This window comes from Piliocolobus tephrosceles, chromosome 21 (assembly GCF_002776525.5).
Source record: "Piliocolobus tephrosceles isolate RC106 chromosome 21, ASM277652v3, whole genome shotgun sequence".
Taxonomy (NCBI): domain Eukaryota; kingdom Metazoa; phylum Chordata; class Mammalia; order Primates; family Cercopithecidae; genus Piliocolobus; species Piliocolobus tephrosceles.
In genome coordinates this window covers 21,487,725-21,513,333 of record NC_045454.1, presented here as the reverse complement: position 1 = coordinate 21,513,333, position 25,609 = coordinate 21,487,725, and the positions used below count along the sequence as shown (strand labels likewise).

Sequence of the window (25,609 nt, the reverse complement as noted above, 5' to 3'; positions counted from 1 at the left end):
ACTCCAGCCTGGGGGACAGAGTGAGACTCCATCTCAAAAAAATAAAAATAAAAAATAAATGATTTGTTGCCTGTCTGACTGATTTACCCTAGGACACACTCTTCGTGATTTTAAAGAAACGGTCAGTAAAACTGTAATGAGAGTCCCAGGGAACCAAGATGGTGCATAGACAGATAAGCTACTTTGGCACAAACATTTAAAAAGAATTATGTTGGTAAGTAGGGGGACGTTTGATGTAGCAGAACTCTAACGCTTCCTGGAGGGTTGAAGCACTTGATGACAACACCCTTTGGAAAGTGCTTTGGTTTTCTGGGGTCCTACAGGTAACCAAGACCTCCCTTTTTTCTAGAAACTTTCTAATGACTTGGCTAGAATTTAGGATTTGCTCTGTCACAGTTATCTCTACCCATCCTTAATTTTTTTTTTTTTTTTTTTTTGACAAGAGTCTCACTCTGTTGCCCAGGCTGGAGTGCAGTGACATGATCTGGACTCACTGCAACCTCCACCTACCGGGTTCAAGCTATTCTCCTGCCTTAGCCTCCCGAGTAGCTGGGACTACAAGCAGGTGTCACCACATCTGGCTGATTATTGTATTTTTAGTAGAGATGGGGTTTCACCATATTGGTCAGGCTGGTCTCGAACTCGACCTCAGGTGATCCACCCTTGGCCTCCTAAAGTATTAGGATTACAGGTGTGAGCCACCACGCCTGACCCCAGCTAATTTTTGTATTTTTAGTAGACACTGGGTTTCAGCATGTTGGCCAGGCTGATCTCGAACTCCTGAGCTCAAGTGATCTGCACGCCTTGGCCTCCCAAAATGCTGGGATTACAGGCACGAGTCACCGTGCCTGGCCAGAAACCCCAATAACTTGCACCAATCTAGTATTTTTAGTAGAGGCAGGGTTTTGCCGTGTTGCCCAGGCTGGTCTCGAACTCCTGACCTCAGGTGATCCGCCCACCTCGGCCTCCCAAAGTCCTGGGATTACAGGCATGAGCCATTGTGCACAGTCGAGAATCCCCTTGTTCCTTGAACCCTCTTCCTGTCCCTCAACCTCCTTTCTCCATAACTCCACTTGTTTTCCCTGGAACCCCTGTTCTGTGTGCTCAAATTTGAATTCCCCTTTCCTGGATGTTTTCTTTCTGTCTATGAAACTCTGTTCTGTGCTCTTGAACTCCAAATCTTGCCTTGAACCATGTCATCTGTATGACCCTCCAGTCCTCAATCCCTGTCTCTGGAATCCCCTCAAACCCCGCTTTCTGTTCCTTGGACGTCATTCTTCAATTTCCTTCTCCTATGGCCCAGTTCCTGACCCTTGTGCCACACGTCCTGTCCGTTGCATGTGCCACTTTTCCTCGGCCACTATTGAATTCCTTCTTCATACTGCCTCAGTTTGCTTGTCTCCAGCCTGCATTGCCCAGCTCATCCTTCATGTCCATTCCCCACAGGTGCAGACCCACCTTCAGGTGATTGAGGAGAGGGTGAATCAGAGCCTGGGCCTGCTTGACCAGAACCCCCACCTGGCTCAGGAGCTGCGGCCCCAAATCCGTGAGTGCCTATTACCCCAGCCCCCATTCCAGAACTCCGAGGGCAGATCTTGACTCCTAAATATTGATCCCCCCAATTTCATTTATTTCTCTGTAACAAACCAGCCCAGAACTTAGCAGTGAAAATCAACAACTATTTTTCTTTGTTCATGATTCTGCCATCCAGTCTGGGCTCAGCAGAGTGGTTCTTCTAGTGGTCTTGCCAGTGGTCAAGCATGCAGTTGTATTTGGCTAGCAGATCATCTGGGGGCTGGGAGTCTAGCACAAACAGACCTTTCTCCCTCTCCAAGGAGGCTCAGGGCCTCTCTTCTCGATGGAGCCTCTCCATGTGGTCTCACCAGCAGGGTAGCTGGATTCCCTACTTGGTCATTCATGCTCTCCAAGACATCAAAGTGGAAGTTGCTAGGTCTTAAGGCTTGGGTACACATTCTATTTGTTAAAACAAGTTACAAATCCAGTCCAGATTCAAGGGAAGGAACCTATATGCATACTGGAAAGTGTGACCTACCACAGCTCCCAGATCTATTGTGGCTTCCTCCTGGATATCTCACACATAACCCTGATTCTCCTGGTATTTAAGAAAGCTATCATCTTGAGCTGGGCGCAGTGGCTCACGCTTATAATCCCAGCATGTTAGGAGGCTTTAGGTCAGGAGTTCGAGACCAGCCTGGCCAACATGGTGAAACCCCATCTTTACTAAAAATTAAAAAATTAGCCAGGCGTGGTGGCACTTGCCTCTAGTCCCAGCTACTCAGGAGGCTGAGGCAGGAGAATCACTTGAACCCAGGAGGTGGAGGTTGCAGTGATCTGAGATCGCGTTATTGCACTCTAACCTGAGCAACAAGAGTGAGACTCTGTCTCAAAAAAAAAAAAAAAAAAGAAAAGCCATAATCTTGAAACTTCAGCCTCCATCCTTCCTTCCAGCAGTGCCTCCCTCCAGCTTCCCACTTTCTCAGATCACACTTCTGGCTATCCCACACTTGGGGCTGACTCTGCTGTCTGCATGATCCCCCAGTTGCTCTACTGTTAGGGTGCCCTTCACTCACCCCAGTGCTCACTACCTCAGCCACCTTTCTGCATCTCCCCCTCAGAGGAACTCCTCCACTCTGAACACCTGGGTCCCAGTGAATTGGAAGCCCCTGCCCCTGGGGGCAGCAGTGAAGACAAGGGTGGGCTGCAGCCTCCAGATTCCAAGGACGGTGAGTGAGCCCACATATAGATGACCCCAGACATTGGGGAACATGCCCCAGCTTAATTTGTAATCCCCTAGAGTCTGAGGGTGTCTTCACCACCACAGTGACTGGGAGAGGATGGGGAGGAATGTCTAAGGTTGCAGAGGCCTCTTTAGGATCCCCCATCCTCATTCTTGGTCCCTGGGAGGATGTTTCTCCACCATTCTTTGCTGATACCCTCCTCTCTTCACTGTTCCACTGCCTTGCTTCCTCTGGCTTCCAGCAGACACCCCCATGACCCTTCCAAAAGGTGAGTGTCTCGTAGTTAACCCCAGCCTCCAAATCCCACTAATCCCCGAACCCAGAAGGAAACAGGGTCCATCCATTGGGAACCTCAGACTCCCTGGAGTAGAGTCCGATATACTTTCCAAGCCCCTCCTCTGAACTCTAAAGAATGAAATAGGGGCCGGGCGTGGTGGCTCAAGCCTGTAATCCCAGCACTTTGGGAGGCCGAGATGGGCGGATCACAAGGTCAGGAGATCGAGACCATCCTAGCTAACCCAGTGAAACCCCATCTCTACTAAAAAAATACAAAAAACTAGCCGGGCGAGGTGGCGGGCGCCTGTAGTCCCAGCTACTTGGGAGGCTGAGGCAGGAGAATGGAATAAACCCAGGAGGCGGAGCTTGCAGTGAGCTGAGATCGGGCCACTACACTCCAGCCTGGGCGACAGAGCGAGACTCCATCTCAAAGAAAAAAAGAATGAAATAGGGCCAGGCACTGGTGGCTCACACCCGTAATCCTAGCACTTTGAGAGGCTGGGGCAGGAGGATCCCTTGAGGCCAGGAGTTTGAGACCAGCCTGGGCAACATAATGAGACCCTGTACATACAAATAATTTTAAAATTACCTGGGTGTGGTGGGGCGTGTCAGTAGTCCCAGCTGCTCAGGAAGCTGACATAGAAGGATCACTGGAGCCCAGGAAGTTGAGGCTGCAGTGAGCTGAGATCTTGCCACTGCACTCCAGACTGGGTGACAGAGTGAGACTCTGTCTAAAAAAAAAAAAAAAAAGAATGAGATCAGACTTGGGGGTAGGGTCCACAGAACAAGACGCTGCATCCCCTGAGAAAGAGAAGATGTCCCCGCTGGAACAGTATGAGCAAAAGGTAAGTTAGTCAGACCTGTGGGCTCCCAAAGGGGAACAAGAGCGGGGCCTATACTGCTGGGTATGAGGGAGGAGATGCTGGGGGCTTAGATTCCTTGTCCTGAGGGAAGAGGGAACTGAGGACATGGAATTGAGATCCTAGAAAATGAGAGGGTTGAGGGACACTCTCTTGGGCCCCTGGGGAGGAGGAGGCTGGCGCCAGGCTTCTGGGTCCCTGACACCTCCTGCTCCACCAGGTGAATGCGTCTCTTCCAAGGGGTTTCCCTTTCCACTCATCGGAGATTCAGAGGGATGAGCTGGTAAGAGGAGGAACAGCTGGGTACCTAGGGGAAGAGGCCAGAGGTCAGCGGCCAGGCTGTGATTCCCAGAGCCACACAGGTCCCTCAAAGATGCCCTCTGCCCCATCTCCTCTCCCTGCAGGCACCAGCTGGGACAGGGGTGTCCCGTGAGGCTGTGTCGGGTCTGCTGATCATGGGAGCGGGCGGAGGCTCCCTCATCGTCCTCTCCATGCTGCTCCTGCGCAGGAAGAAGCCTTACGGGGCTATCAGCCATGGCGTAGTGGAGGTGAGACCCACGAGGGCGGCCTGTGAGAAGAGTTCTGAGCCCAGGTGTGGGCAGGCTGAGAGGCCTGCGGGCAGTCCCGCCCCCGCACCCCATTGTCCTGTCGTTCCCCTGCCCATTGCAGGTGGACCCCATGCTGACCCTGGAGGAGCAGCAGCTCCGCGAACTGCAGCGGCACGGCTATGAGAACCCCACCTACCGCTTCCTGGAGGAACGACCCTGACCCGGCCCCCTTCACCCCTTCAGCCGAACCCAGACCTCCCCTCTTCCTGGAGCCCTAGAACCCCAACTCCCAGCCTAGGGCAGCCGGGAGTCTTGAAGTGATCATTTCACACCCTTTTGTGAGAGGGCTGGAAATTCTTATTTCTCCTTTCCAATTCCAAATTCCATCCCTAAGAATTCCCAGATAGTCCCAGCAGCCTCCCCATGTGGCACCTCCTCACCTTAATTTATTTTTTAAGTTAATTTATGGATCCTTAAGGTGACCGACACCTTGGTCCTAGTGTCTATTCCCTGGAATTCACCCTCTCATGTTTCCCTACTAACATCTCAATAAAGTCCTCTTCCCTACCAGGCCAGCCTGAGTCTCTGTGGGAGAATTAGCCTGTAACCACAGCTGGACGCGGTGTCATCCCCGCCCAGGCCGCCTTGGCCTCTTTAAACGGGATGACGAAGCTTTAAATCTGGGCGGGGCCTGCGGGAAGGGCTGGGAGCGCCGCGGGGCTGGGCTCAGAGTCCCGGGATCAGCGCCTGTGCCGGAGCTCTCCGCGGTGCTGAACTGTCCGCGACTTCTAACTCTCAGTCTGCTGGGTACCAGGGTGGACCCCAAGGAGGCTGGGCTCCAGCGAGTTTCCCCTGCCATCTGCTTAGCCTCACACACAATCACACGCAGCGCCCACCCCAATCTTCCAGAGTCCTGTAAGATACTATGAATCGTGAACCACCCTTCCCATTCCCCAAAGTCTTCATTCCTTCTTGGGCAGTCTATAGAAACCCTCTGGAGTGTGGAGATTCCAGTCACGTGTCCCAGAAAGGGATCTATATCTGCACGTGCCTACTGAACTTCGTTTTATTTTCTCCCCCTGCTGCCCATATATATGCAGAAGAATTTCTTTTTCTTTCCTTTCCCCACCTCCCTTTTTTTTAAGAGTCAGGGTCTCACACTGTCACTTAGGGTGGAGTGCAGTGGTGCAGTCATAGCTCACTGCAGCTTCCAACTCTTGGGCTCAAGTGACCCTCCTGCCTCAGCCTCCCGAATAGCTGGAACTATAAGCACGCACCACCACCCCTGGATAATTAAAAAAAAAAAAATTAGGCCAGGCGCAGTGGCTCACGCCTGTAATCTCAGCACTTTGGGAGGCTGAGGAGGGCGGATCACCTGAGGTCAGGAGTTCGAGACCAGCCTGACCAACATGGTGAAACGCCGTCTCTACTAAAAATACAAAATTAGCCGGGCTTGGTGGTGCATGTCTGTAATCCCAGCTACTTGGGGGGCTGAGGCAGGAGAACCGCTTGAACCCAGGAGGCGGAGGTTGCAATGAGCCAACAGCATGCCACTGCACTCCAGTCTGAGCAAGAAGAGGGAACTCCATCTCAAAAAAAAAAAAAAAAAGAGAGAGAGAAAGAGATGGGATCTTGCTATGTTGCCCAAGCTGCTCTCCAAGTCCTGGCCTCAAGTGATCCTCCCACCTTAGCCTCCTGAGTAGCTGGAATTACAGGCTTGCAGCACCGTGCCCAGTATTGGAACTTATACCTTCACATGTCCCATTATGCTGGCTGGGGTTAGCCCTCTACATATGCTGTTATCTGTCCCAAGAGAGTTGTTAGGAGGATTAAAAGGGTTAATATTTGTGGAGATGTTACAACTGCACCTGCCACTTAGCAAGTATTTGTTAAATAAATTTTAAAGTATTAAGGTAGCAAACACTCATATGGTGTTCACCCTGTGCCAGACACTACTTTGAGGGCTTTACATGCACTGGCACACTTAACCATTACTTCTGGAAAATAAGTGAATGGAATGGAATGGAAAATAAGTCTTGGGGGTCCCAAATCACTAAGTTAAAGGGAAAAGTCAAGCTGGGAACTGCTTAGGGCAAACCTGCCTCCCTTTCTATTCAAAGTCATCCCTGACAGAGGCATATTCTGATCACCTTCTTTGGAAAAGCTAACCAGAAACTCAAAAGGATGCAACCGTTTGTCTCTCACCTACCTGTGACTTGTAAGCCTCCTTCCTGCTTTGTGTTGTCCTGCCTTTCCAGACAGAACCAAAGTACATCTTAACATATGTTGATCGATGTCTCATGTCTCCCTGAAATGTATAAAACCAAGTTGTACCCCAAACACCTTGGGCACATGTTGTCAGTACCTCCTAAAGCTGTGTCACAGGTGCACATCCTCAACCTTGGCAAAATAAACTTTATGAATTCATTGAGACCGGTCTCAGATATTCGGAGTTCACATTTTCATCCAATGGAGTTGGTATTTTGACTATTCTTATCTACAGATTAGGAAATGAGACTGAGTCGTTACATCACATGCTCTATGTCATCATCTAGGAAGAGTCAGAGCTAAGAATTCAACCCAAGAAGCCTGGCTCCAGCATCCACTCTCCTGGCCAGTTTGTTAACCTCCTGTTTAATACTCCAAGGTTGTCCCATATGGTGTTCCGATTGTGCGCTTCAAAATTCCACGTGGCTGGGCACAGTGGCACACTGCTGTAGTCCCAGCTGCCTGGGAGGCTGAGGCAAGACTATTGCTTGAGCCCAGGGCTTCTGGATTGTAGTGCACTATGCCAATTGGGTGTCCACACTAAGTTCAGCATCAATATGATGACTTCCTGGGAATAGGAACTGGCCCAGGAAACATAGGTCAAGACTCTCATGCTGATCAGTGGTGGGATAGCACCTGTGAATAGCCACTGCACTTCAGCCTGGGCAACATAGAGAGACCCTGTCTATAAATAAATAAATAAACAAATAAATAAATAAAATCCAAGTGATACCATTCACCTCCCATTGTAGATTTGCTTTTTTACCATAGCTTCCCAGCAGATGGCAGTAAAGTGTCATGTTCTAATGTCAGTATCTCGCATGATATTCTGACAGATGGTTTGGGGAGGGAGCATCTATTTCTAATTCTCCCAAAGGGCCTGTGAGTTAGCTGTGGTTCTTCATAATATATAACTGTAAATATAGCTCGTGTATATTAAATATACACCTGGTAGATGTTAAGAGAAGACGCTTCATGGTGCAAGTTGGACGCAATGCCAGTTTCTGTAGAGAAGTCAGTTTGCACAATCATTCTGATACTGGTTATATCTTTGGTTATACTCGGATGAGCCCAGCAGAAATCTATCACTAACACCACAGGCACCACAGGGGTTGAAAGCTGCCTTTGTGTTTTCACAACCAAGAGTGATCAACAGGCTAACAATAAGTAAGGAGCTCCAAGCAGGTGAAACAGGAAAAGTAAGGCAGTTTTGCTCAATATGGTCAGTGTGTAAAGTTCAATGGTAATACTTAAAGTATTTAATTTTAAAATGTTGTTATTCAAATTACAGCAGGAAAAATAATTTTGCTGTTACTTATCTGATGTTCTTGTACCCCTAAACCATTCTTTTCCCAGTGAAGATGATCTTGATAATTCTTCTTTTTTTAATTTAAATTTTTTTTTTTTTTTTTTAGACAGAGTCTTGTCAGGCTGGAGTGCAGTGGTGCGATCTTGGCTCACAGCAGCCTCCACCACCCAGGTTCAAATGGTTCTCCTGCCTCAGCCTCCCAAGTAACTGGGATTGTAGGCACCTGCCACCATTCCTGGCTAATTTTGGTATTTTTAGTAGAGACGAGGTTTCACCATGTTGGCCATGCTGATCTTGAACTCTTGACCTCAGATGATCCACCTGCCTTGGCCTCTCAAAGTGTTGCAATTACAGGCGTGAACCACCAGGCCCGGCCAATTTTTCTTATAATAATTCAGTTTCTACCATGTGCAGTGGCTCATGCCTGTAATCTCAGCAATTTGGGAGACTGAGGTGGAAGGATCACTTGAGTCCAGGAGCTCAAGACCAGCCTGGGCAACATAGTGAGACACAGTCTCTAAAAAAAGAAAAGAAAAGGAAGAAAAAAAAATTAGCCAGGCATGGTGGTCAGTGCCTGTAGTTCCAGCTACTCAGGAGGCTGAAGTGGGAGAATTGCTTGAGCCTAAGAGGTAGAAGCTACAGAAAGTCAAGGGTGACAGATTGAGACCCGGTCTCAAAATAATAATAATAAGTATATATGGCCAGATGCAGTTGCTCATGCCTGTAATCCCAGCATTTTGGGAGGTGGGAGGATTCCTTGAGCCCAGGAGTTCGAGACCAGCCTGGGCAACAAAGTGAGACCCTGTATCTACAAAAATAAAAATGAAAAAAATTAGCTGGGTGTGGTGGCACACACCTATGGTCTCAGCTTCTCAGGAGGCTGAGGCAGAAGGATCACTTGAGTCCAGGCAGGAGGCAGAGGCTGCAGTGAGCTGACATTGCACCACTGTACTCCAGCCTGAGCAACAGAGTGAGACCCTGTTCTTATTTAAAATATATATATATATATACACACACACACACACACAAAGTTTCTGACGGACATTTTATCATGTTAGTGGGGTGGGTGTGTGCACGTGTGTGTGTTGATATGCATCTTAGTTTGGGTTATAGAATACCGTGGGCTGGGTGGCTTAAACAATATACATTTATTTCTCACAAGTGCTAGAGGCTGAGAAGTCCAAGATCCCATCAGCTCCAAAGTCTGATGAGGGCTCTCTTCCTGGTTTGCAGATGGTTTTCTTTCTTCTTCTTTTTTTTTTTTTTTTTTTTTTAATTTTTTTCGACAAGGTCTTGTTCTGTCACCTGGCTGGAGTGCAGTGGTGCAATCATAGCTCACTGCAGCCTTGATCGCCCAGGCTCAGGCAATTCTCCTGCCTTACTTTCTCAAGTAGCTGGGACCACAGGTGTGCACCACTACACCTGGCTATTTTTTTCTTTTTTTAATAGAGACAGGGTTTCACCATGCTGCACACGCTGGTCTCAAACTCCTGAGCTCAAGCTATCCTCCCATCCCGGCATCCCAAAATGCTGGGATTACAGTCATGAGCCAGCGTGCCCTGCCCACGACGGCCATCCTCTTACTGCATCTTCATATGGCAGAGTAGACAGCAGAGAAGCAAGCTGTCTCCTGTCTCTTCTTCTTTTTTGTTTTTTGTTTTTGTTTTTGTTGTTGTTGTTGTTGTTGTTTTTTGAGATGGAGTTTCACTGTTGTTGCCCAGGCGGCAGTGCAATAGCGCCATCTCGGGTCACCGCAACCTCTACCTCCCAGGTTCAAGCGATTCTCCTGCCTCAGCCTCCCGAGTAGCTGGGATTACAGGCATGTGCCACCATGCCCAGCTAATATGTATTTTTAATAGAGACAGGGTTTCTCCATGTTGGTCAGGCTGGTCTCCAACTCTGGACCTCAGGTGATCCACCCGCCTGGGCCTCCCAAAGTGCTGGGATTACAGGCGTGAGCCATCACACCCGGACTCTCCCGTCTCTTCTAACAAGGACATTAGTTCCATTCAAGAGGGTTCCACCCTCATGACCTAACTACCTCCCAAAGGCCCATCTCTAAATACTCCCCCATTGGGGCTTATGGTTTCAACAAATGAATTTTAGAGGGACACAACCATGCACTCCATAACAATGCAAATTGAGATATACATCTTATATGTCAACAAAACCTCAGATGCCATCAGTGATAAAAAATAGCATTATTTTAGGTACCACAAAAGGGAAAAAAAGGCAAAGTATAAACTATGTCACACAATTGACTATAAGATTATCCCAATTAAGTCCTTCTGAATTTTTTATTTTGTTATTATTATTTATTTACTTATTTTAGAGACAGTGTCTTGCTGTCTCCCACACTGGAGTGCAGTGCTGCAATCATGGTTCACTGCAGCATAAAACTCATGGGCTCAAGTGCGCCTCCTGCCTCAGCCTCCAAAGTAGCTGGGACTACAGGTGTGCACCACCACACATAGCTAATTTGTTTGGTTTTGTTTGTTTGTTTATTTTGGTAGAGTGTGTCTCACTAGGTTGCTGGTCTCAAATTCCTAGGCTCAAGTGATCCTCCCACCTCTGCCTCCAAAAGTGCTGGAATTACAGGCATGAGCCACCACGTCCATCTCAATTAAGTTCTTCTTAGAATCAATGAAATACTGCATATTTGTAGGACATTTTCCTGGACCCGCTGCCAATGTGTGAATACATATGAGGGCACATACATGCTGGTATAAGACACCTGATATGGGAACCCTAACATCAGGAGCTCCTGATGACTCCTTCTCTCCCTCCCTCCCTCCTTTCCTCGCTTCCTCCCTTCCTTGTTTCTTTCTTTCAGACGGAGTCTTACCCTGTTGCCCAGGCTGGAGTTCGGTGGCGTGATCTCACCTTACTGCAACCTCCATCTCCAAGTTCAAGCAATTCTCCTGCCTCAGCCTCCCAAGTAGCTGGGACTACAGGCACCCACCACCATGCCCAGCTAATTTTTGTATTTTTAGTAGAGACAGGGTTTTACCATGTTGACCAAGCTGGTCTCCAACCCCTGACCTCAGGTGATCCCCCCACCTTGGCCTCCCAGAGTGCTGGGATTACAGGAGTGAGGCACCTTGCCCAGCCCCCAGATAACTCTGTCTCCCAATATTCAGACCCTTGTGTAATGCCTCCCACACTGATCTGGGATCAATGACATGTCAATGAGCATGATACAAGCAGGAGCTTGTCTCCTTGAATCTCTCCCTCTTGGAGAGCTGAGCCACTATCTGAAGTGAAGAGATCTACCTGCCCTCCTGGACTGCATGGAGAGACTCTTGGCCACTCCTGGAAGCTCCAATATCTCCGCTGAGCTATCAGGCATGTGAGTGAAGGCGTCGTGGATTTCCAGGCCAGTTGGGCCTCAGGTTGACTGCATCCACATAAGGAACAAAAGGGACAGAGCGAAACACAGCTGAACCCGGCCTAGATTTCAGTCAGAAACAATTAAGAGGGGCTGGGTGCAGTGGTTCACACCTGTAATCCCAGCACTTCGGGAGGCCGAGGCGGGCAGATCACTTGAGGTCAGGAGTTGGAGACCAGCCTGGCCAACATGCTGGAACCCCATCTCTACTAAACAAATACAAAAATTAGCCAGATGTGGTGGCGGGTGCCTGTAATCCCAGCTACTCGGCAGGCAGAGAGGCAGGAGAATCACCTGAACCCAGGAGGCGGAGGTTGCAGCGACAGGAGATCACGCCACTGCACTCCAGCCTGGCAAGAGAGAGACTCCGTCTCCAATCTCAAAAAAGAAGAAAAAAGAAAAAAACAATTAAAAGGGTGTTGGTTTAAGCCTTAAGTTTTAGGGTGGAGACACTGGCCGGAGCCCTGGAGTGTGCTAATATGTACATTCGGTTTGTGGTTCATGAAAGGTTCCTAGCTGCAGGGGCCATGATGGGTTCAAGGGCTTTCTGGGATGGGGGCTCTTTGGGCGATTATATTGCAGGGGCCGGAGCAGCGGCTGTGGAGCGGGTATGAGAATGGGGTTTGGGGTTTTGGGGTTTTTTTGTTTCTGTTTGTTTTGTTTTGTTTTTGAGACGGAGTTTTGCTCTTGTTGCCCAGGTTGGAGTGCAGTGGCACAGTCTTGGCTCACTGAAACCTCTGCTTCCTGGGTTCAAGAGATTCTCCTGCCTCAGCCTCCTGAGTAGTTGGGGTTACAGGCGCCCACCACCACACCTGGCTAATCTTTTGTACTTTTAGTAGAGACAGGGTTTCATCATGTTGGCCAGGCTGGTCTCAAACTCCTGACCTCAGGTGGTCCACCTACCTCGGCCTCCCAAAGTGCAGGGATTACAGGCGTGAGCCACCGTGCCCAGTCTTGGGTTTTTCTGTTTGTTTCTTGTTTTTGAGACAGAGTCTTGCTCTGTCGCCCAGATTGGAGTGCAGTGGCGTAATCTCAGCTCACTGCAACCTCTGCCTCCCAGGTTCAAGCGATTCTCATGCCTCAGCCTCCCGAGTAGCTGGGATTATAGGCACATGCCAACACGCCTGGCTAATTTTTGTATTTTTAGTAGAGATGAGTTTTTGCCATGTTGGCCAGGATGGTCTCAAACTCCTGACCTCAGGTGATCTGCCCGCCTTGGCCTCCCAAAGTGCTGCAATTGTAAGGGTGAGCCACTGCACCTGGCTGAGAATGGGGTTTTGTGGAGGTCTTAATTTGGGTTTCTCCAAAAGCAGCTGTGGAGGGAAGGATTGGAGGGAAAGTTGGAAGGGATGGAGAACATTGGTAGGGGAGGTGGGAAGAGACAAAGAGAAGAGAGAGCAGATGATAAAGGGTATTTTATCAAGTCCAAACCACTGTAGGGAACTGGGGATTCATCCACCGGGAACTCTGGAGCCTACATAGGCCATGCATTTCCAAGTTAGCCCAACAGACAGGTGGGACCATCTCCTATCAGTAACTGGCTGAGGGCTACTGGAGTGGGAAGTGGGCACGAACCCCCTGGCTTTCAACACCTCCCACACCCATACCCAGGGCAGAGCCGCACCAGTGGTCTGAGATTGCCCGAAGGCAAATATTTTGGGGCTGACACCTAGGCTGGTCTCAAACTCCTGGCCTCAAGTGATCCTCACACCTTGGCCTCCCAAAGGCCAGTCCTGCTTGTGTCACCAGGGTGAGGGTGATGGGATATGGACTTGGCACCCATGGTGGCTGCTACGTCCTCCCTCCTCAGGCACATTCATCCCAGTATGACCCCTCAGCGGGCATCACAGCCACTCCCCTGTACCAGTGCCCCCAGAGATCAGACAACAATGGTTCTAGTCCAAATTGAGTTTATTTTTATTTCATTTTAATTTTTTTTTTTTGAGACAGAATTTTGCTTTGTCACCCAGGCTGGAGTGCAGTGGTACAATCTTGGCTCACTGCAACCTCCACCTCCTGGGTTCAAGCAATTCTCCTGCCTCAGCCTCCCAAGTAGCTGGGACTACAGGTGCGTGCCACCATGTCCAGCTAATTTTTTTTGTATTTTTAGTGGAGACAGGGTTTCACCATGTTGGCCAGGCTGGTCTCAAACTCCTGACCTCAACTGATCCACCCACCTCGGCCTCCCAGAGTGTTAGGATTATAGGCATGAACCACCAAACCTGACCCAAACTGAGTTTAATAAAGAGCTTGAGAGATGCTCAGATTAGGGAGGGAGTGACCAGGAATGCTGGGGTCTGGAACGGGGCCCAGCTGAGTTCTGAATCAGAGAGCAGTGGGACCTAAGGGTCTCTGATCTCAGAGGGTCCCTCCTGTCTCAGGGTGAGGACCCAAAGGGTGTGGGTCCTGGGGAGGGCGAGGAGGCCATCGTAGGAGCTGTACTGAGATGGTATTGAGATGCCCCAAGCACCACGTAGGGGGATTACATTTGGGTTTCTGGGAACGAAGAGCTGAGTTACAGGAGAGAACCCGAAGGATCTCAGCGGGGAAAGGACTAGGGGTGCAGGGTGTTTCACAGAAACAAACAAGGGGCCTCGATTTCACAGAAATCATCAAGAGGGCTCCTTGTGGGTAGAAGAAGGGTATCACAGCACCCCAAATATTGGGGCCTGTTCACCCCTCTGCAGCCATTCTGGGGTTTTAATGTAAGACCCCAATGGCAGGATATTCCACATACATTATCATGGATTTGCAACATTAGCATACGCTGGCTGTCCCGCAGGACGGTGGGGACTGGAAAATCAGTCCAGGGTCTGGGTTTGAGTCCTAAGAGGACAGGCCTGGCGGCGCCACACGGCTCCTCTTCAACAGCTGCCGGAGCTGTAGACAAGGCACAAGAGGGAGAGAAGTCTGTCAGGTTGGAAGCAGAGGTGGGGAAGGCACGCCATGCAGAGGGAGGGGTTAGAGAAGAGAGGTTGAGTGGGGCCCACTGGATTTGCAGGTCAGAGGTCCAGAGTCAAGACTTTGGAAGAGCCAGGTGCAGTGGCTCACATCTGTAATCCCAGCACTTTGTGGGGCTAAGGTGGGCAAATCACCCGAGGTCAGGAGTTCAAGACCAGCCCGGCCACCATGGCGAAACCCCGCCTCTACCAAAGACACAAAAATTTGCCGGGCATGGTGGCGCATGTGCCTTTAGTCCCAACTTGGGAGGCTGAGGCAGGAGAATCACATGAACCTGGGAGGCAGAGCTTGCAGTGAGCTAAAATTGCACCACTGCACTCCAGCCTGGGTGACAAAGCAAGACTCTGTCACCAAAAAAAAAAAAAAAAAAAAGATTAGGGAAGGAGGCTGGGAGTGATGGTTCATGCCTGTGATCCCAACACTTTGGGAGGCCAAGGCGGGAGGATCAATTGAGGCCAGGAGTTTGAGACCAGCCTGGACAACATGTGAGATCCCATCTCTTAAAAAAAAAAAAAAATTAGCTGGATATGGTGTTGCCTGCCTGTAGTACCAGCAACTAGAGAGGCTGAGGTGGGAGGATCCCTTGAGCCCAGGAGCTTGAGGCTGCAGTGAGCTGTGATCATGCCACTGCACTCCAGCCTAGGCAACAGAGCAAGATACTGCCTCAAAATAAATAAATAAATAAAAATAAAAATAAAGATGTGGGAAGAAGGTCAAGGCCTGGGTTCATACACTGAGAAACGGTCAGGAAGCAGAACTTCAGTGAAGGGAAAGGGGCTACTGGCTGGGGGTTCCCACCTGGGGGTGAGCAATGAGAGGGAATTGAAGGGAACAGGTAAGAGGTCAAAAGTCACATCTGAGGTCAGGACCCAAGGTTAAGGGGAAGAGGGTAGGAGGTCACACTTGGGGATCAAAGGTCACACCTTGAGGTCAAGCAAGATTCAGGATTGGGAGTACAGGTCACACTGTGAGGTCAGGGTTGGGACAGAGATCGGAGAAGTCACCATTCTGGGGTAAGGGATGAAACACTGAGGTCAGAGGCACATTATAGAGTCAGAGTTGCCTGAGGGCTGAAGTCACCTTCCGAGATTAGAAGTCATTCTCTGAAAGTGAGCATTGGGTGGGGCAGGGAGGTCATCCCGTGCCCGAGAGCTCAGAAGCCACTCTACAGGCAGGCTCAGTGCTTACTCACCCCCTCAGGGCCCGGCCCGGGCCGCAGCAGGTGAACAGGCTGCTCATTCTCCAGGTTGCGCAGTGTGGGGTCCGCCCCAGCTGCCAACAGGTGCCGCACGATGGCCTCCTGGGCCGGCCCAGGGGGCAGAGCAGCCGCCATGTGGAGGGCTGTGTTCCCGTGGGCCTGGAAAAGTAAGGGGAGGGCTGATGGGGATCTGGGCTCAGCTGGCCCAGGCCTCTAAACTGCACTTCGATTTCTGCCTTGTCCACATCCTGTACTTGTCCTTTCACATCCCAGACCTCCCCCAGCCACAGCCACGCTGGCACGCATCCCTGTGTCCATGGCCTACACGTTCCGGGGCAATCTATGTCTGCTTCATACACATTCCCCTGCAAATCCCACACATCGTCCCCTCCACGTCCACAGCCCCCAGGACCCCTAACATCCCATTGCCCCCTCTACTGTAACCCACACAACCTGGACTTTCCAGCCCCAGCTCCCACCTTCATGTTGACAAAGGTCCGCAGGTCTCCCCGGGGCAGCTCCAGCAGCAGCTGAACCAGAGTGGGGTTGGCAGCCTGCACAGCCAAGTGCAGAACTGTCTTGTTGCTCTTGATCTCCTAGGTGGAGGGGAATGGCAGAGGTCAGGGCCAGCCTCACACCCACGCACCTTCCCACTGAATCCAGGAGCCTTTAGAGACCCTGATCCTTGGCAGAGTGTGGTGGTTCACACCTGTAATCCTAGCACTTTGGGAGGCTGAAGAAGGAGGACCACTTGAGGCCAGGAACTGGAGACCAGCCTGGACAGCACAGCAAGACCTCATCTCTACAAAAAATAGAAAAATTGGCCAGGCGTGCTGGTGCACACCTGTAGCCCCAGCTGCTTGGGAGGCTGAGGCAGGAGGATCATTTGAGCCTAGGAGTTCAAGGCTGCAGTGGGCCATGACCATGCCACTACACTCCAGCATGGGTAACAGAGTGACACTCTATCTCAAAATAAATAAATAAATAGGATGCTGGCCCTCCTCTGCAAGCCCCACCGAGAGTGCCTTATTCAGTTGTATGTCTTGTGCACTGCACAACACCACTTCTCAGGGTGTGCCATTCACACCATACACCTCCCAGAACTGTACATTTCTTATGACAATTTTCACACCAGTGTCTGGGAAAGAGATTCCTTTTCCAGTTCTTCAAAGCAACTGCCTTGGCTACCCGCCCTCCATTCAACACATTAAACTGCATCCCGACCCACACAGACTGTACTTTATCTACAAGCACAGGAGTTGGCAGCATTAATCAGTGGACTAGCTAATATTGCAATACTGCACCACAATATTGAGCTGTTCTCATCATATTTGGGGGAAAATAAAAGACATTTTCTAAAATGAAACCTTTTTATGTATCTTTAAGGAGTTTGCAAATGATAATAAATGTTAAACATTTTATGTGCTGGCCGGGCGCAGTGGCTCAAGGCTGTAATCCCAGCACTTTTGGAGGCCGAGGCGGGCGGATCACGAGGTCAGGAGATCGAGACCATCCTGGCTAACACGGTGAAACCCCGTCTCTACTAAAAAAAATACAAAAAAAAAACTACCCAGGCAAGGTGGCGGGCGCCTGTAATCCCAGCTACTCGGGAGGCTGAGGCAGGAGAATGGCGTAAACCCGGGAGGCAGAGCTTGCAGTGAGCTGAGATCCGGCCACTGCACTCCAGCCTGGGCAGCACAGCGAGACTCCGTCTCAAAAAAAAAAAAAAAAAAAAAAAAAAAAAAATTTATGTGCTGATAACAGGGCAAAACCACCTAGTTTGCTCATCCAAAAAATGAAGACAAAACCAAGCTCTAGATTAAAAGTGATTTGAAAAGATGTAACATCATAGTATGTTTGCTTACTTGGATCTTGATTTTTTTTTAATGAAAAAAATGATCATTTTATAGCCAAAAGAAAATTTGACTATAGCCGGGATATTTGGTATTGCAAGAAAATCTTTAATTTTTTAAAGACAGAGTAATGATACTGAGGTTTAAAAAGTTCTTTTTCTTTTTGAAGGGCACAGGGGCTCGTGCCTGTAATCCCAGCACTTTGGGAGGCCGAGGCAGGCGGATCACTTGAGGTCAAGAGTTTGAGACCAGCCTGGCCAACATGGTGAAACCGTCTCTATTAAAAATACAAAAATTAGCCAGGTGTGGTGGCACGTGCCTATAATCCCAGCTACTTGGGAGGCTGAGGCACAGGAATAGCTTGAACGTGGGAGGCAGAGGTTGCAGTGAGCCAATATCACACCATTGCACTCCAGTCTGGGCAACAGAGCGAGACTCTGTCTCAAAAAACAGAAGTTATTTTTTTTGTTTGTTTTTTGAGACGGGGTCTCGCTCTGTTGCCCAGGCTGGAGTGCAGTGGTGCGACCATGACTCACTGCAGCCTCAACTTACTGGGCTCGAGTGATCCTCCCACCTTAGGCTCCCCAAGCACTGGGATTACAGGGAAAGAGTTCTTATCTTTTATTATTATTATTACTGTTGTTGTTGTTGTTGAGAGACAGGGTCTTGCTCTGTCGCCCAGGCTGGAGTGCAGGGGCAAAACCATGACTCACTGCAGCCTTGACCTCCCCAGGTTCAGGTGATCCTCCCACCTCAGCCTCCTGAGTACCTGGGACCACAGGCACGCGCCATCAAGCCCAGCTAATTTTTGTATTTTTTTGTAGAGATGTGGTCTCCCTATGTTGTTGAGGCTGGTCTCGAACTCCTGAGCTCAAGCAACCCACTCACCTGGGCCTCCCAAAGTGCTTGGATTACAGGCATGAGCCACCGCACCCAGCCATCTGTATTTTTTTTTTTTAATTTGTTATTATTACTAAAAATACAAAACTTAGAGGGGTGTGATAGCGCACGCCTGTAGTCCCAGCTACTCGGGAGGCTGAGGCAGGAGAATCACTTGAATCCGGAAGGTTGCAGTGAGCCGAGACTGCACCACTGCACTCCAGCCTGGGTGACAGTGAGACGCCATCTCAAAAAAAAAAAAAAAAAAAAAAGAAAAATTTATTTGTCCTGTTTTCAGAGAAATACTCCCTGATTTCTGAGTTCTCCCAGAACCCTACCACACAGTTAATTCTTCCTCTTCATCATTCTCACTCAACTTAAAGTAATTTCCTCAGAACGACCTTCATCGTGAGCCCCGCATCCAATATAAAGCCAGTCTTTTCATTTTCTAGGAGCTCCTATGTTTCCGAGGCAGCTCTCATCCTGATTTGTAATTATGTTCGGTTCTTTGTTTACTTATCATCTCCTCTCTTTTCGATTAAATTGTAATGTCTAAAAGTACAAGAGAGTGGTCTTTTCTTATTAAAACATTATAGGTAGCTGGGCACGGCAGCTCACACCTGTAATCCCAGCACTTGGGAGGCCAAGGCTGGGGGGTCACCTGGGCCCAGGAGTTCGAGACCAGCCTGGGCAACATAGCGAGACCCCATCTCTACAAAAAATAGAAAACAATTAGTCGGGTGAGGTGGCTCATGCCTGTAATCCCAGCTACTTGGGAGGCTGAGGTGGGTGGAATGCTTGAGGCCAGGAGGTTGAGGCTTCAGTGATTCGTGATAGCACCATGGCACTCCAGCCTGGGTGACAAAGCCAGACCCTGTCTCTAAAAAACAAACAAACAAAAAGCAACTTTATGTCCCATCACTAGCACACTGGTAGCCACATCATGTGTCCAAAATTCTGAGTGAAGAAAGGAATGAAGTACCAAAGTATCAATTCCACCTTCTCTGTATTGCCCAAATGATCACTTAGCTCTACTTTGCAACCAGTAAGAACCTAGATTGCCATCATTCATTTCCAGACCCCGCTAATAATGCCTTATCTTGTCGCTACTCAGCCATGCCCGTCCTTCCTACAGTCCATCCCCACCATCTAGCTAACTCTGCTAAACACCGCTATTCTTTAAAGATATACAAAATTTATTGAAAAAAATATGTGTTTGAATTTGCTTTAAAATCACATGAAAGTGAGAGGCCGGGCATGGTGGCTCACACCTGTAATCCTAGCACTTTGGGAAGCCAAGGAGGACGGATCATGAGGTCAGGAGATCGAGACCATCCTGGCTAACATGGTGAAATCCCGTCTCTACTAAAAATGCAAAAAATTAGCTGGGCATGGTGGCGGGTGCCTGTAGTCCCAGCTACTCGGGAGGCTGAGGTAGGAGAATGGTGTGAACCCAGGAGGTGGAGCTTGCAGTAAGCTGAGATCACGCCACTGCACTCCAGCCTGGGTGACAGAGCGAGATCTGTCAAAAAAAAAAAAAAAAAATCACATGACAGTGAGAGAGTGGATGGGGGTAAGGCTGGCCATGAGTCGCTGGTTACTGATGTTGGACACAAGGAGTTCATTCTACTATTTTCTATATTTTATTGGTGTTCAATATTCTTCAACTAAAAAAACATTTTTTGGCTGGGCGTGGTGGCTCATGCCTGTAATGCCAGCACTTTGGGAGGCCAAGGTGGGCGGATCACCTGAGGTCAGGAGTTCGAGACCAGCCTGGCCAACATAGTGAAACCCTGTCTCCACTAAAAATACAAAAAAATCGGCTGGGCGTGGTGGTGCATGACTGTAGTCCCAGCTACTCAGGAGGCTGAGGCAGAAGCATCGCTTGAACCCGGGAGGCAGAGGTTGCAGTGAGCCGAGATTGCACCACTGCACTCCAGCTTGGGTGACAGAGTGAGATTCCATCTCAATAAATAAATAAACATTTTTTGTGGATGTTTAATTATCTCAGCCAGCCTATGAAGGAGCTACTGTCACAAGAAAGGAATAGAACATAATTAAAAGCTAGTTTCTAAAGTCAGACTACCTGGGTTCTAATCCCCTCTCTTACACACAAGATGTAAGATTTTTTAGGCTGGGTGCAGTGGCTCACAACTATAATCCCAGCGCTTTCAGAGGCAGAGGTGGAAGGATTGCTTGAGCTCAGGAGTTTGAGACCTGCCTGGCCAACATAGTTAGACCTTACCTCTACAAAAAAGTAGCCAGGGGTGGTGGTGCATGCTTGTGATCACAGTTACTTGGGAGGCTGGATCACTTAAGTGCACAAGGTCAAGGCTGCAATAAGCTGTGATCATGCCACTGCACTCCAGCCTGAGTGACAGAGTGAGACCCTGTCTCAAAAAGATTTTTGAGGCCAGGTGCAGTGGCTTACCCTTGTAATCCCAGCACTTTGGGAGGCCGAGGCAGGAAGATCACCTGAGGTCGGGAGTTCGAGAACAGCCTGGCCAACATGAAGAAACCCTGTCTCTACTAAAAATACAAAATTAGCTGGGCGTGGTGGTGGGAACCTGTAATCCCAGCTACTCGGGAGGCTGAGACAGGAGAATCGCTTGAACCCAGGAGGCGGAGGTTTCAGTGAGCCAAGATTGCACCATTGCACTCCAGGCTGGGCGACAAGAGCAAAACTCCGTCTCAAAAAGAAAAAAAAAGATTTTTGATTTTCCGTGCCTCAGTTTCCTTATCAATAAAATAGAGAAAATAGAAAGAGTACACATCAAAGGGTGTTTGTGAGGTTTCAATAAGCTAATCTGAAACTCAGTGCTTGATGAATGAATAGTAAGTGCTTGATAACATACCCTAAGGTCAGTAATATTATTCCCAGTTAACAACTAGGGGCCGGGCAAGGTGGCTCACGCCTGTAATCCCAGCACTTTGGGAGGCCAAGGTGGGAGGATCATTTGAGGTCAGGAGTTTGAGACCAGCCTGGCCAACACGATGAAAGCCCACCTCTACTAAAATACAAAAAAAAAAAAAAAAATTGCCGGGCATGGTGGCATGTGCCTATAGTCCCAGCTACTCAGGAGGCTAAGGCAGGAGAATCACTTGAATCTGGGAGGCAGAGGTTGCTATGAGACGAGACTGCACCACTGCACTCTAGCCTGGATGACAGAGTGAGACCCTGTCTCAAAAAACAAACAAAACAAACAACAACAACAACAACAACAAAAACCCTGCTGGGTGCGGTGGCTCACGCCTGTAATCCCAGCACTTTGGGAGGCCAAGGCAGGTGGATCACCTGAGGTCAGGAGTTCAAGACCAGCAGGACCAACATGGAGAAACCCCGTCTCTACTAAAAATACAAAAAGTTAGCCAGGCATGGTGGCTCATGCCTGTAATCCCAGCTACTCGGGAGGCTGAAGCAGGAGAATCACTTGAACCCGGGAAGCGGAGGTTGCAGTGAGCTGAGATCACATCATTGCACTCCAGCCAGGGCAACAACAGCAAAACTCCATCTCAAAACAAACAAACAAACAAACAAACAGACAAGCAAAAGCCCCCAAGGCACAGAGAAGTGAAATAACATGTTGAAGGGCATGCAGCAAGGAAGAGGCAAAGTCAGCATTTGTCTGGAGCTCCCGGACATCAAAGTGGCGCCATTCCACACAATCTCCCAGGGACCGACCGCCCACATCCCAGCTCACCTGGCTGGTGTGATTAGCACCCATTTGCAGCAACATGTGGACACAATCCAGTCTGTCTCGGGCCTGCGTGCTCAGCACCCGGGGGCAGAGGTCAGAAGGGCGCATAGCAACGTTAAGGGCCAGGATGGCCGTGTGGAGCGGGGTGAGGCCTGCATAATGGAGACAGTGAGGGACCTGCATCTGCTGCGCCCACCTCGCCCAGTCATACCAACCACACCAGCCCCGCCTACACCCAACTTACCCTCGAAGTCTCTGGCTTCCAGGTCAACCTGGACCCCGGAGTTAAGCACAGCCTGGAAGGAAGAGAAGACAGAGTGCTGGGTAAGGTTATCCCCTGGCCTCCTGACCCTGGAAGCCAAAATCCGGGCAACCAGTCTACCCCCCAGACGAACCCCTGCTTGCCAGTTGGCCGTACCAAGAGAACTCCTGGGAGCCCGTAGGTAGCGGCCACGTGCAAGACCGAACGTCCCTGATGGTCAGTGGCGTTGGGCTCTGCTCCCAGGTTCAGCAGATCCTCCACAATCAGGGGCTGGTTGGCAGCAGCCGCCACCAGGAGAGGGGTCTGCAAGTCACGGGAGAGGTCAGGCTGGGCTCCTGGTTCCCTCCTGTCGGAAAACCAGGTTCCCAGCCCCATCTCCCCTCAGCCCCAGGAGCGAACCCCTGATTCCCCTCTTCTCTAGGATCCAGGGGTCCAGGCCCCAGGCTCCCTCCTCCCCTGAACCCAGGAGAGTTCAGGCCCCAGGCCTCACCTTGCCCTTATGCTCACGAATGTCAAGACGCCGGTATACCTGGAGCACCTCAGCCGCCGCATACGCCGCCCAGCGCAGCCCCCGAGCCGCAAACAGGTGAAGGAGCCTGAGGACAGGCGGGGGACAGGCGTGAGAACAGCCCCTGCCAAGCCAAGAGTCTGCAGACAACCCCGTCCCCTATACTCACGTGTCCCCCTCGTCATCCTGGGCCAGCAGCTGCTGTGGCCCCAAAGCCAGTATGTGAGCTCGGGCCGCCTCCAGCGATGGTCCGGGGACCACAGCGGGGAACTGTGGGGGTCCCGAAGGGAGTGTAGAAACTCTCCAGGGTCCTGCCTGTGGTAGGGAAGATTCTGCATAGAACCGGGTGTCCGGGGGGTCCTGAAGGGTGCAGGTGGTGGGGAGAGCCAGTCAGCTGAGAACTTTCCCATCCCAAGCCACCACACACAAACCTGCGGGCAGAGCCCCTGGGTATCCCATCTATGCCTTTAGGCCTCAGTTTTGCCCATCTGGAAAAGGGGATTTTTTTTTCTTCCGGAGATAGAGTCTTGCTTTGTCACCCAGGCTGGAGTGCATCGGTGCAATCTCCACTCATTGCAACCTCTACCTCCTGGGTTCAAACAATTCCCCTGCCTCAGCCTCCCGGGTAGCTAGGATTACAGGCGCGCGCCACCACACCCAGCTAATTTTTGTATTTTTGGTTTCACCATGTTGGCCAGGCTGGTCTCAAACACCTGACCTCAAGTGATCTGCCTGCCTTAGCCTCCCAAAGTGCTGGGATTACAGGCGTGAGCCACCACACCCGGCCTGGAAAAGGGGATTGTAACTGAGCTCCAGACAACTCAGAACACTGCAGGAGCGCAAATGCAAAGTTTTAGGGGCCCTTCAGCATCCTGTACCCACTCTGTATCTCACCTCCATGCCCTGGGGAAATGGGCACGGCTGCCCTGGGTCCGAGGGTGGGTAGAAGTCAGGAGGCAGGAAACTTTCGGCAGCAGAAGCAGGGCAAGAGTAGGGGCTGTCTGTGTAGGCAGCATGCGCGCTGGGGTCCCAGTCTGGAAAGCCCATGGGGAGACTCAGGCTGCTAAGTCCAGAACCCACAGTCTCCGAGTGTGCTGGGAAGGGAGGGTGGCCTGCGTGTAAGAGGAGGGGCAGGGGCAGGTCTGGTTACCAGAGTTGGGGACTTCACATCCAGGGGTAGGGGGTCTGGTGTCTCCCAAGGCTCTGAGAATTAGTACTTCTGGGACACCAGGCGCCTGGGATCTGGATTCCTAGGACACTGAGGAATCGAGGGCCTGGACTCCTGGGGCACTAAAAGGGCTGGAGCCTGGGCCCTGGGGTTCCGTAGGACTATGTGCATAGACTACTGGACTCAGAGAACATAGGAAATCAGACTGCTACTGAGTTCCAGCAAGAATGAGGGCCTACCAGCCTGGGCAACATAGCCAGACACCGTTTCTACAAAATTTTAAAAAATTAGCCGAGCAAGGTGGCATTGCCTGTGGTCCCAGCTACTTGGGAGGCTCAGGCGGGAGGATCACTCGAGCCCAGAAGGTTGAGGCTGGTAGCGCCACTGCACTCCATCCAGTGCCAGGGCAACAGAGTGAGATCCTGTCTCAAAAAAAAAAAAAGGAAAAAAAAAAGGGAAGAATGAGGGCCTGACTCCTAGGTGTCGCAAAGTTCTGAGAGCTGGGATGTCTGAGTCCCTTAGGGAAGGGGGATGGGGAGGCTGGGAGCCCAGGGAACTTACCAGTCACAGCCTCATTCACAGATGGGGTCAGGGGCTGCTCTGGGGGAGGGAGAAATTGTCCCTGCAGAGACAAAAGCAAAAAGGAACCCAGGTGACTATCTGGCAGATTCCTCCGGGTCTGTTTCGGATCTATAGGACATTTCGGTCAGGACCACCCCTCTCATCAGCCCCGAGTGCCCCCGGCAAGCCGCTGAGTCCCTACGGGACAGCACGGGGCCTCCTGAGAGCTGTGGCTCTCTGGACTCACCTGCACCCCGCCAGGGTCCGGCTGCTGCTGCTGGCGGCGCCTCTGCTCTTCCAGAAGCTTCTTCACGGTTTGCGTAGGGCAGTGACTGCGCTCACCCCTGCTCACTGTGCGGGAGAGGACGAGGGGAGAAGTTATCAAGGGTCTTTAAGTCACCTAAATGCGGCAGGGGTGGCGCGGAGGCAGTGGGTTTGAGTACCCTCCTCGCCCTCCCGCGCGGAAAAACTGGCACATAGATGCCGCCTGACTCCTCCAAAGCCATTAGAAGATTTGGGGTGGGGCATCCGCCTCCGCCGTTTCCTTCCTTTTGCTCCGCACTTTCCCTCTGACCCAACTTTCCACCAGCGTCGCGGAAAGTGAGGAAGGGGGAGGAGGGCACCCCTCTGCAGCAACCACCCAACTTCCGTAAAAAAATTCCACCCCCAGATATCCCAGTTTTGAAGTCGGCGGGTTGGTGGGGGGCGGGCGCCAGGCATCACTCCCTAGACGCACATCCAGGTTCCCAACATTTTTCTGCCCTAGAACCTGACTCGGAAATCAGGAGTCCCCAGCTCCCCTCCTCGAGAAGTCAAAGGCATCACCCCGGGCCGGGAGCGGTGGCTCACGCCTGTAATCCCAACACTTTGGGAGGCCAAGGCGGTTGGATCACCTGAGGTCAGAAGTTCGAGACCATCCTGACCAACATGGTGAAACCCCGTCTCTACTAAAAATATAAAAATTAGCCGGACGTGGTGGCGGGCGCCTGTAATTGCAGCTACTTGGGAGGCTGAGGCAGGGGAATCACTTGAACCAGGGAGGCGGAGGTTGAGGTTGCAGTGAGCAGAGATCGCCCCACTGCACTCCAGCCTGGGCGACAGAGAGACTCCATT

General features: G+C 50.6%; 2 protein-coding genes across 7 annotated transcripts in view; one reads left to right on the top strand and one right to left on the bottom strand.

Annotated features, from left to right (window-relative positions):
• APLP1 (amyloid beta precursor like protein 1) overlaps positions 1-5,013 on the top strand; it is a 12,503-nt gene extending 7,490 nt beyond the window's left edge. Inside the window, exons 11-17 of one of the 2 annotated variants that reach the window (XM_023198183.1) lie at positions 1,447-1,546; positions 2,637-2,744; positions 3,004-3,027; positions 3,810-3,880; positions 4,116-4,178; positions 4,300-4,443; positions 4,565-5,013. In XM_023198183.1, coding sequence (XP_023053951.1) covers positions 1,447-1,546; positions 2,637-2,744; positions 3,004-3,027; positions 3,810-3,880; positions 4,116-4,178; positions 4,300-4,443; positions 4,565-4,663 — 609 coding nt within the window. In that variant the 3' untranslated portion in view covers positions 4,664-5,013. Of the gene's footprint in view, positions 1-1,446; positions 1,547-2,636; positions 2,745-3,000; positions 3,028-3,809; positions 3,881-4,115; positions 4,179-4,299; positions 4,444-4,564 lie in introns of both variants that reach the window. The other variant, XM_023198182.2, reaches the window with a different exon arrangement.
• An 8,617-nt stretch (positions 5,014-13,630) lies between these two features.
• Positions 13,631-25,609, bottom strand: part of NFKBID (NFKB inhibitor delta) — a 15,528-nt gene continuing 3,549 nt past the window's right edge. For 2 of the 5 annotated variants that reach the window (XM_023198188.2, XM_023198186.2), the window contains exons 2-12: positions 24,744-24,847; positions 24,497-24,557; positions 23,662-23,879; positions 22,937-23,082; positions 22,750-22,855; positions 22,416-22,562; positions 22,242-22,293; positions 22,001-22,149; positions 16,047-16,163; positions 15,562-15,726; positions 13,631-14,288 (exon numbers count right to left, since the gene is read on the bottom strand). In XM_023198188.2, coding sequence (XP_023053956.1) covers positions 14,235-14,288; positions 15,562-15,726; positions 16,047-16,163; positions 22,001-22,149; positions 22,242-22,293; positions 22,416-22,562; positions 22,750-22,855; positions 22,937-23,082; positions 23,662-23,879; positions 24,497-24,557; positions 24,744-24,847 — 1,319 coding nt within the window. In that variant the 3' untranslated portion in view covers positions 13,631-14,234. Of the gene's footprint in view, positions 14,289-15,561; positions 15,727-16,046; positions 16,164-22,000; positions 22,150-22,241; positions 22,294-22,415; positions 22,563-22,749; positions 22,856-22,936; positions 23,128-23,661; positions 23,880-24,496; positions 24,558-24,743; positions 24,848-25,609 lie in introns of all 5 variants that reach the window. The other 3 variants (XM_023198184.2, XM_023198185.3, XM_023198187.3) reach the window with 2 other exon arrangements.